Source organism: Cololabis saira, chromosome 18 (genome assembly GCF_033807715.1).
Source record: "Cololabis saira isolate AMF1-May2022 chromosome 18, fColSai1.1, whole genome shotgun sequence".
Classification (NCBI taxonomy): domain Eukaryota; kingdom Metazoa; phylum Chordata; class Actinopteri; order Beloniformes; family Belonidae; genus Cololabis; species Cololabis saira.
Window position 1 is genome coordinate 8,175,091 of NC_084604.1, and position 12,041 is coordinate 8,187,131.

General features: G+C 39.3%; 1 protein-coding gene across 6 annotated transcripts in view; it reads left to right on the forward strand.

Moving 5' to 3' along the window:
- enah (ENAH actin regulator) overlaps positions 1-12,041 on the forward strand; it is an 89,974-nt gene that overhangs the window by 12,604 nt on the left and 65,329 nt on the right. For 4 of the 6 annotated variants that reach the window (XR_009770469.1, XM_061707388.1, XM_061707391.1 and 1 more), the window contains exon 1: positions 5,219-5,331. The exons of the other annotated variants lie outside the window; for them this stretch is intronic. Coding sequence is in view for 3 of the 4 variants with exons in the window: in XM_061707388.1 (XP_061563372.1) it covers positions 5,318-5,331 (14 nt within the window). In the remaining variant the exon portion in view is untranslated. Of the gene's footprint in view, positions 1-5,218; positions 5,332-12,041 lie in introns of those variants that run through there. 6 annotated transcript variants of the gene reach the window in all.

Consider the following 12,041-nt stretch of genomic DNA (forward strand, 5'->3'; position numbering starts at 1 on the left):
CAAGAAGCTGCAAAACAGTTCTTTTTCTCGGATCGGAAGGTCGGCGGTTCGAATCCCGCTCTGTCCCAGTTTGCTGTCGTAGCGTCCTTGGGCAAGACACCTTACCCACCTTGCCCCGTGTGAATGTGTATGAATGTGTATGAATGTTGGTGGTGGTCGGAGGGGCCGTTAGGCGCGATATGGCAGCCATGCTTCTGTCAGTCTGCCCCAGGGCAGCTGTGGCTACAAATGTAGTTTACCACCACCAGTGAGGATGTGTATGAATGAATAATGATTTCTGTAAAGCGCTCTGGGTGCCTTGAAGGGCGCTATATAAATCCAAGTCATTATTATTATTATTTTTCAAGAGTTTTAGCTCCCCAGCCCCAGTTGCAAGCCTGACAGGGTAGTATAAGAACCTGGAATGACCTGGATTTATTTTTATATATATATATATATATATTTTTTTTTTTTTAATAGATATATTTATTGAGGGCAATAAGAAAAAAGATTTACAATAATAATAGAAATATCTATATTTCCCCCTTTTTTAACTTTTCATAACAGTCAATAATTAAACAAAAATAAATAAATAATATTAATAAGAAAGAAAGAAAAAAAAGAAAAATAAATACAAATAACACACCCCTCTCCCCTTCCCTCCCTCATATGGTCAGTGCATTACATCATTCAAAATCATTTAGCTTCTTTTCACATATGCATAACAATACTGGAGCAAATGCATAATAAACTAAATAATCAAGTCCTGAAAAACACATTCATTAATGCAGTAGATGATTCAGATCATTAGCTAGTCCAATAAAGGCAAAAAATCCAAAAAGGGTCCCCAAATAAGGTCAAAGTTTTTTTCTAACAGAATACAGTATTTTTTCTGGAGTGCTATATGATGGAAGTTCATTGATCCACTGTTTGGGTGCTGGGGTTTTTCTGATTTCCAGTTTTTTTAAATACAATTTTTTGCCGCAGTACGACCTGGATTTATAATGCTTACTTTTACAGGCCTTTAAAACAATGTACTGAGCTGGTACAGTATATATGGGAGCTTGTATGTATATGTGTTTGTCACACTCTGACCTAGAGTGAGGGTAGTAGGTCGAAAAGGCTAACTGAGAAACTGTAAAAAAAATGTACTTCAACCCTCAAAAATGTAAACAAAATGTAGCAAGACAGTCCGTTTGGTGCAACAAAAATGAATTGTTTTATTGTCTTTCAAAAAACAGTAGCAGACACTAAAGAAAAAAATGCAAAAAAAAAAGTATGTACAAAACAGCTCCATTAGGTCTGCACCGCACCACAGCCCTTCTCTGGCTGCCTAGGCAGTGTAGATCCCCTCCATTTAAAGGCTAGGCCCCTCCCACTGGACCATACCATCTTTAATTGGAATCAATTAACCACACAGGTTATTTTTCACATCAAAACATTATAAAGTCTATTTAAATTTTAGTTACCACAAAGCATTCAACCAAACTAGGAATTAATTTACACTCCCATCAGTTGGTATGGTGCAGTCAGATGACCTGAGCATGTTCCCTACACGTTACACAGGTACTATAAAAGACTGAAACTCTACTCGGGTCCTTTGTCACTGCCCAGAACCAGGAAGCACTGTGGTAAGAGAAAAGAAACAATTAGATACCGACACTTATGATTTACAATCTTTAAATAATAAAGAGTTAACTCAAAACCATAACATTTTGTTTGTGTGTGGTTTTCTGTAACTTTATGGGGAGAAAAATAGCACAGGACACATAGATGTTAAACGTAGCTTAGTGTGTGCACCCACCAAACTATCAATAGCATGCTACCTGGCTAACATGTGGTATGTGGAACGAGTGATGGTGTGGTGTGCTGGTGTAGTGTTTTACCAGTGGCAGGAAAAACTGCCACAGTGTTACAGAATTAAATGGCATGTATAAAAACTTTCACATAATGGCCTAATGACAGCTCATGACTCATAAATTCAAATGAACAATCAAACTTGTTTCTTTATTAAAATATACAATTAAAGGAGCTTGAGGCTCCTTTTAAGAAATGAGACTCTCTAGCGCCACCCTTCACCACGACGGCCGTCGGGGGTACTGCAGCCAACAGTGAAGCCGGCACGGGAGAACGGGGAGAACGCACATGCAGCGTCATGTGACGTCACATCCGCAGGACAGCGCGGGAAATTTGGGCCCGAATTGCAGCACATTTTGCAGCACACAGCCTGTTCAAGGCAAAGGAGAGATACACTAGAGGGCTCATTCTTTTGGGTTTGGAACGCTTTATCTGACATTATTATTGGAAAACTTAAAATGTATACAGATTTTTTTCATAAATCTTGCCACAATCCGGCCTCAAGCTCCTTTAAATAATTTATACATTTATCAATATGCCATACCATATGTCTTTGTTAAAGAGCATAATACAAAGTCTTTCAGCATAAAAGGACATATTTTTAATGTGTGACAGCATCCTGTATCATAACTAAATCTCTGCCGTTTGTAACAAACCAAACCGTGTGAAAATCGGGTAAAAATTTGGGGAGTTATGGATTATTGTAGTCGGGGATAAAACCTTCCTCAGTGGAAATAAATGCACTGAGGCCGCATTGGAGACCCATCAAGTCAAGCCGAGTAGGTACTAGTTGGGTAACCTCCGCTACGCATTCATGGAACGCTTGGAGCTGAAACTCAGGCCTTACCCGGCAACAAAGATTCAATTTTCTGATTGGCTGATAGGTTGCTAACTCCAGACAGCTGCTCTGAGTTGAGAGCTCACAATATTGTACTGTGACTTGTTTGTAAGATGGGCTGATGGAATTACTGTGAGTTGGAAGTTAATATCTCAGCGTGAGAAATGCCATGTGTGGCGATAGAACATGTGAACTTGTTTAAATGCGTGAGTCTCACACTGGACAGCCCTGTTATGTCAGCCGCTTCTTCGTTTGAACCATCAGCCATTTTCTTGGGTTTCCCTTCTCGTTCAGAGTGGCTGGGTGGAGTCACGTGATTACACATCACATCGTCTTAAAGGGGAATAAAAATGGCCTTTTAAGCACACAGTCAAAACCAACAAAAAGGCTTTCCTTTTCTTCCTTTTTCTTAATCAAAACACCAAATTTACCGACATGGAAAAATTGATGTTGGTCATCGCAGTGACTGTCGGTAATTTTCAGTTTATCGCTGATGTTTGTCTTAAGTGTGACTTATACTTGGCAATGTACAGAAATACAAAAATTCTGCAAAGAAAAAAAAAATAGCTCTCTCATGGAAAAACACCAGAAGACCAAGTATAAGCAGGTGGTTGTCTGACCTATCCACAACTCTCCCTTTGGAGAAAATTACCTACACCATAAAACACCAATCACATAATTTTCATAAAATCCGGGACCCTTTCACTTACTAATTAAGTACTTCACTTACTAATTAATAATTACTTATTAAGAACAGATTTGTCAAGTGTGATAGAAGAATCTGGGGACGTTTGAACAGTGGCACTTTGCAGTAAATAATATTGAAGAAATATATCCTTTTTTTCCCCTTTTTTTTTTTTTACACAAGGTAATAAAATGGACTATAATGCATTATCCTGATCCCCAACCAAGACTTGGAGGGTGGGGGGTTGACATGCTTGTTCAATGTATGTAACTGCATTACTTGATATTTCTTAGTTATTTTGTCAAAACAATAAAAAGAATGTTGGTAAAAAAAAATAGAAATTGTAGAATTCAAAATACTTGCTATGTAAAGAGTTTAACTGCAGGCTTATTTTTGTAATAATATCTGGAGTTTCCTGACCACGATGCGGCCAGGGTGGTAGCAGGTTTACATCAACAAACCTCAACAGCACCAGGAAAGTGTCAGTATAGCTGCTTGGCTAAAGAACTGCCCAGTTCATCCACGGTTGTATTTCGAAACATTTTGTCAGATGAGGCTGTCGCGTACAAAAGCCTAATGATTCCACTGCAGCAACTTCAGAAAGTTAATTTCTCCTCCCGGTTCAAATGCTATGCTGCACCCGGTTCAAATGCTAGCCGCTGATTTCTCTCTCTATGGCTTTTATATTGTGTTTTCCAGGCCTCCAAAGCCCAGCTTTTATTTATCTGCAGTTCAATTCATTCCTGAACTTATGTGGAACCAAATGTCCTACTGTACAAAGTTTTTGTAATTTTAGACTAAGATCAACATGTAAATGTTCCAGAGTTGTCTGAATTTGTGTATGAATATATCTTAAAACATAACTAGATTTTCACATGAAAGTCCGTAGATTATAAACATTTTCCAATCTTGCAGTCATGTAAAAGACAGCAAAACGTAGCTATTACTTTCATAACCTTTGCAATAACTGCAGTTTACACAGTAATTCTTATGATGGACCTCGCCAATTACACTTAAACATTGTGAAACAGGCACTCAGTGATCAATCAGGTCCAGTGTTACAACCAAATCTTAACATTTTACAAGTCCTTATAATAACAGAAAACGGGAATTTTCATGCTTCTTACGTATTGGGTCTTCACTGTAGAACAGAAATATGAATATATATTATTCTTGTGATCTGCTATTGTTTTTAAATTTTAAAGGGTATGTTTTTTTGTTAAAAAAAATTCATATTAGAGAAAGGTGTTATTGCAGAGAAATTCATAAACCTGATGCAACTGGGATAGCTTTTGGTTTGTGTATTTATTAAGTTGTGTATTTTTAATTTCAATTTCTATAATCGTAAATGGGGCTTTGTCATTAATTAAAGAGATACTGTGAATAATTTGGAAAAAATTCTTCTTCCATCTTTCTTTGTAATTGAAATCAAATTTAATACTGAACAGAGACTGATAATTCTGTCAGGAATGTTTATGAAGGCTCTTACAGGTCACCCAGCTGATACAACTTGATTTTCCATATGTACAGGAAGACATGTTCCATTTTTTGGTGGTAAAAAACTGTTTGGAATAAGTGAACCTAGTATTTGTGGCGTTCTTCATCCCTGATCCCTTACATAATTTAGGATGATAATGTGTTCTGGTCAAAGTATTTTGGGAGAGTGGAGAGGAAGATTCTTCAACCCCCAGTTGTAGACTTTTGCACCCCCCTCCATGAGCACACGTAGTTGCTCTAATTTTAGCTAAGGCTCTAGTGACCGTATGGGAGAAGGGGATTGGAGGTAGGGTTTGACTGGTTTTACTGTGATTGGTTGAATGTCAGTCCTCCGGTCAGCCCAGCAGCTGGTCAGAGTCAGCCAGTCTGAGGACAGAGTGGACACTTGGAAAAATTCGACCAAGCTTTCAGCAACAGAATTTCTTGTGAAGGTTCTGGATTTGCACGTTGCTCACACTAAGATGACTCATGACTAGTAAGTGTCAGTATTTTTTAATTTTTTTTTATTTGATAAGCAGTTAATCAAGGAGCTACGGTAGTGCGGTACGACCGCATGGTCACTATGAGTTCACACAAGCCTGGATTGGGTATTAGGGATATTTTGCTCTCCTTACATGGAATATAACATCTAAAGCGGACTTTTGATTTCCAAAAATGTCTGAGCTATCTCTGAAAAGGGTAACATGGTTCAGGATTTGTTGAGTATGAGACTTGAGATCTTCCTGTTCTTTCACCAGTCTATCTGGACTATTGTTCATCTCTGGCCTGTTTTCACTGTCAAGATGAGGAATGCACATGAAACCTTTCATTCATTATTTGGAGTCTCAAAAAGCTTCTGTTATAGATGAAACATGTCTGTATTTATAGAACTGCCTTAGCTGTTCAGCCTGTAGAGGTTCCCTGCTCAGTTACAACATAGGATACCTCTCTCCATCAGGTGATGGGGCACTTTTCTCCTTCGTGGAAGAGTGTGTGTGTGTGTGTGTGTGTGTGTGTGTGTGTGTGTGTGTGCGCATATGTGCATTGTGTGTGTGTGTATGCATATGTGTAAGTTGTGTGTTTGTGTACTGTATGGGATTTCACCTATCACGGGTTCTTTTTGGAACGTAATCCCTGCAAATAACAAGGGATGTATGTATGTGTGTGTGTGTGTGTGTGTGTGTGTGTGTGTGTGTGTGTGTGTGTGTGTGTGTGTGTGTGTGTGTGTGTGTGTGTGTGTGTACAAACTTGTCTGGGAGATTTGCGAGGCCCTGGGCGAAATGGCTGGGGGGGAAGGGGGGCCCTCGCAAAATGTTGGGGTTTTTCAGGTCAGATCGGGTGTCTATATGCGCAATTTTAACTTTCCAATTAGCAAAATACTGGATATCTTCCCCTGCCTCCAGTGACTATTCTCGATGGGCCCTTATGATAGTCATTTTAACGTTCAACAACACCTCATCCTACCCATCAAACAACATTTATTCTCACTCTTATTGAGCCAAGCCTATAGGCCTATGCTGCAGAAAGCAGAGTAAAGTCACAAACTTGTTCAGAAGAACACACACACACACACACACACACACACACACACACACACACACACACACACACACACACACACACACACACACACACACACACACCCACACACACAGGCCTGACAGCTGTCAATCACACAGCGCTGAAAACTCAGATAGTCACGGACTGACTCAGTTCCATCTTTGATACAGCTTAAATACAAAAAAAACATAACTGGTCTAAAATTACACAATCTATGTAGATAGATATAGACACAGCGGTCTATAACATCATTTCTGAGCTCTATAACAGAGAATAGACTCGGCGGTCTCGTTGACAACAACACAAAGCACATTCTAATAGGCAGGTGGTCAAGAATACCACAACATTCTGGTAAAGACATTTATGAAGGTTACACTGACTCACCAACGGTAGTTGACTCTTCCATAACTCAAAATAATCCAGGTAACGTGGAAAACGGGGTAACATTCAAAACTTTGTACATGCTTAGTCCTCTTTTAAAGTTTAGCGCTCATCTCCTTCATGGCCGCAAATTTGCCAAGTTGGCAAATTGGCTGTAACTTTTAAGGCTGATTTATGGTTCCGCGTTACACCAACGCAGAGCCTATGGCGTAGTGTACGCGGCAATTGCACGTACGGTGCGCGTCGCCGCGTTCCCTTCGCTGTAGGCTGCGCCGTACCCTACGCCGTGGGCTCAGCATCGATTTAACGCAGAACCATAAATCAGGCTTTACAGCCAATCAGCGTTGGCTCACAGCCCTGATGCGTTCAGGACAGTTGTAAAGTAACAATTAGCCAACACTGGCCACACAATGCACATTTTATTGTTATTATAGCCTACAATTTACGATTATATATGAACGTATCACACAAAAGCACATCATTGCACATATATTTATTGATATGCACAGACTAGTACACATTTAGGTCTGTAATGGAACGTGACTGTTGATATTTATAAAGGAAAAAAGAAGAAAAAAAAAACGGCCCATAGCGCGAGGCCCCTTGGGGCGCGAGGCTCCGTGCGGTCGCAGGGTTCGCACACCCCTTGCGGCGGCCCTGTGTGTGTGTATACATACATATATATATATATATGTGTGTGTGTATGTATATATATATATATATATATATATATATATATATATATATATATATATATATATATATATATATATATGTATATATGATACACATACATGTGTATACATATCTATGGGTACATTTACACTTTTTTCTACAAGAAACAGCTATTTCCCTCTGAAATATTAAAACTGTACATACGCTTTCCAAATACCAAATCACCCTAGTTATCTTTGTTTAATATTACAATTTATTTGATTATCTATAACATGTTAATATGACAAAAAAGCAAAAAACAGAAGAAATCTCGAAAGGGATAAATACTTCATAGTACTGTGAATGCTTCAATTGAGCTGAACAACAAGTGCATGGAGAATTTATTTGCCAGCCGTTCTCAGACTTGTATGCTGAACTACAACTACTTTGACTAGAATTGTTAGGTTCCCTTAAAAGAACCAAGAGGTTTCTGAAACATCTTTGACCATAAAGTAGGGGTATCTCAAACAGTACCATATCCTTTGTGAGATGAAAGGTAACAGCTTCTGTTACCTCTTTCCATCGCTTGCTTGACTTTTACTTGACTTTTTCTGTCTTTTTTAACATAAGTGCTAGGGCTGGGCGATATGACCTCAAATCTATATCACAATAAATCTGGCAGTTTTACCTCGATAATGATAAATGTACGATAACCCTTAGCTGGCAACAAAAAAATCTATTTTCAGATTGGTTGATTGGTGGGTAACTTTGGACAGCTGCTCTGACTTAAGAGCTCAGCGCCAAGTAGCGTGTCGTGACTCGTTTGTAAGATGGGCCGTTGGAGTTACTGTGCGCTGTCCCCTCTCTTCATCTGTCACCAACCTTGGTGTCAAAATGGACCCCCAACTCTCCTTTGATTCCCATATAAATCAGCTCTGCAAGATCTCCTTCTTCCACCTTCGCAACATCGCCAAACTCTGTCCCACCCTCACCCTCCTGGATGCTGAAAAGCTGCTCCATGCCTTTGTCTCCTCCAGACTGGACTACTGTAACGCACTTCTCATCGGGATCCCCAGCAAGAGGTTCCAGAGGCTCCAGTACATCCAGAACTCTACAGCTAGGATCCTGATGAGATTGCAGAAACACGACCATATCACCCCCGTTCTTCACTCACACCACTGGCTTTCTGTCTCCACCAATTGAATATAAGGTCTCCCTCCTCACTCACCAGAGTGTCCATGGAAATGCTCCCCCCTAAGAACTACTCTTCCCACAACCCACTACACCTCCCTCCGCTCTCCTCACACTAACCGCCTTCATGTTCCCAGGACCAGACTCTGCACCCATGGGTGACAGGGCCTTTAGTGTCGCTGCCCCCCGTCTCTGGAATGCCCTCCCTGACAACCTCAGGGCACCACAAACTACAGACAATTTTAAAAGAGGACTAAGAGGACTAAAAACATTTCTTTTTGCAAAGCATTTTATCACTAAACAATCTGTTGTTTTTTTCCTAGTTGCTCTTTTAATTGTTTTATTCTCTTTTTACCCATGTCTTGACTTTTTATCCTTTTATCTCTTATCTTGATTTTATTTCCGCTTCTTTTTTAATGATCAAACTGTAGCACTTTGAGATTCTCAGTAATGTAAAGTGCATTATAAATACAATGTATTATTATTATTATTTTCAGCCAAAATAAAAAGTTCCAGAGAGTCTATTTAAGAGTTCAAAAGTGATCTCCCCAATAGCCCTTTAAGTTTAAAGTGCTGTTTTCCTCACCATGTTTCAGTGCCTTTGTGTAGTTGCCTTTTGTTCTACACTGCCACCATCTTGGATGTGGCAAAAAGCGGAGTGACAGGACAAAATAGAATGGATCAATGAAGGACATTAGCTTAATAAAACTTTCTAAAACACTTAGAACTGAAGTTCAGTTTAAGGTCCGGTTTTCCTCACCGTGTTTCAGTGCCTTTGTGTAGTTACGTTCTTTTCAGCTTGCTGTCCACCAGCCGAGTGATGGATAAATTGTTTTGTTTGCTTCAGAGCGTGAAAAAATATGGATATTTTATCTTTTTGAATCTTCATTTATTGAGGTGGTTTATTTGTTAAATATTTGCTTTTGTCTGGTTTGAAGCCAATTTAAGATGTTTTCTTGCTCATTTAAATTTATATGTTCATTGTTACTACATATGGCGAGTCTTTCTTGGCAGTCCACAAGAAAGACGCAAACTGAAGCTTTTAAACTCTGAAGCTTTGATGACGTTTTTTTTTTTACTGGACCCAAGGGAATATGGCTTAAGGCTCAAACCTTCACAAACTGTCCAAGTTTACCTACAGTACGAAACCAGAGATCAGATTTTATTTATATTATCTATTACAACACACGTTGTCGTCTAGAGGAGTTTTTACCTGCCGTTGTTTATGTAATAATTGCTCAGGGGTCATGTTCTGGTCTCTGGAAAGATCCTAGAGACAACCTATGTTGTAATAGACGCTATATAAAAAAAATGTCATTAATAAATAAAATTCACAATTAATAAGTTGTGAATTTGTGTTTTTTGTCATGGAAAAGATGTTACTTCAGACTTTTGTCCATAACTATATATTGGGGGGATTGTTAAATCGTTTTCTATTTAATAATTTTTCTACTTTATTAGGAGGCCTGAATCTGTCTCAGTATTTTATATAAGTTTGTAGATTCTGATAGACAGCTTTCACTGTCCAGTCAGCCTCTCTGCGGTGCACACTATACATTGCAGCCTGTTCTTGTCAAGGGAAGATGCTGATGCAAACCACACTGTCATGGATGAAGTCAGAAGGCTTTCTACAGTTGTTCTGTAAAAGCTGGACCGAACAGCTGGAGACCTTCAGTTTCCGTAGCTGCCTTAGGAAGAACAATCCACTAAGAGCCCTCTTCATTAGTGATGCACCAAAATGAAAATTTGTGGCCGAAACCGAACCGAAAACAATAATAAACACTTGGCCGAATACTGAATAATACCGAACAATGATTCTTCGCTTTTTTTCATTTATTTTGCCAATTTTTTCACCATTGCATAAATCAAATAAATGTGCAGTGAAATACCCGGCAGTCACAATTTGTCTTACTGTAATTATTGTATTTTTTCTCATAATCCTTCTTCATTTTCTCCCGTTCAAATCCAATTAATTAGGTTGCGGTGGGGCGGGGCTGATCTCCGCAATTTGAAGCCTTGTATAATAATTGTAAGAATCTGGGTTATTTTCTTGGAGGATCTCGTCATATCAGACAGTGAGGGTTCACCGCATCGGTAGTACGGGCCCTTTTCTCTGCGCTCTCTCCCTTTTCTCCTGCGCTGTGCGTCCCATGACCGTCTCCATCACCAAGCGGCTTTCCCAAATCCAACTCAGCCTGGATCATTTCTCGTGTCCTCTGCTTTTTGTCCTCATCCAAGTAATGATCAGACATGCTAACATGTTTGCTGCATTTACCACCGCTCGCCCCTCACTCCACGCTGTTTGCTGTTCGATTGCGTCATCACACGCCGTTATTAATTGTTAGGTTTTTTTCCCACTTATTCCACCGAACACCGAAAGTGTTTTTTTGCAATTTTCGGCCGAACAATTTTGGTTACCGAACATTCGGTGCATCACTAGTCTTAATGATGGAGGTGGTGTTTTCCTCCCATTTGAGGTTATATGATATTGTGGTGCCTCGGAATTTGAAAGACTCTACAACCTTGACATCTGAGCTGTTGATCGTTAGGGGTCGTAGAGGGGAGGGGGCTCGGGGGAAGTCTACCAGCATTTCAACAGTCTTTTTTGAGTTGAGCTCCAGATTATTTTCAGCACACCACACAGCCAAATGAGTCACTTCCTGCCTAGAAGCAGACTCATCGTTGCCCTTAATGAGGCAACCAAGGTGGTGTCATCTGCAAAAAATATAGTTTGGGCAAATACTTTTCCTACAACTCTTCACAAAGTTCTGGTCCTACAGAAACGTTTTGTTAGGATTAGCAACTCGACCAGAGTCACACGCTTCATCTTCTCCTTTATATCACAAACTTCAGATTCTTACTATTTATGATATTAATATTTTTCAGATATGAGTTTTAATTTATAACATAAATTCAAGCGAAGGGAATATTCCTGGACAGTTCAATACTTACTTTAAGTCAAATTCGCAGGTTCATTCTTATTCAACTCGACAATCCTCAGATCTTCATCCTCCTAAATTTCAGAGTTAGAAGATTTAAATTTCATCGGAGAGGTCAATTTTTGATGAGATTTAGGGACTAAATTGTGGAATGATTTTTCCCACCTGGCAAAGAGCTCTTCCTCTTTGAAATGTTATAAAAGACGTTTGAAGGAGCACTTGACTGCTGTTTTGTAACGGTTTTGCCAATGTATTGTTGTACATTTATCCATGTTTTTTTTGTGTTTCACTCATAGTCACATGATCATTTCTTCCATTAGTCTTATTAGCTCAGGAGTCGATACAAGCCATCAATTTTGTGTAGTTATACTTTTTGTTTTTGTGTGTTAATCTTGTGTTCTTTATAACATGTGAAATTTTAATAACTTTGGTGGAGGCTTCAAATAAGCCCATTGGGTTTTTTGCCTATTCCTGCACCGTA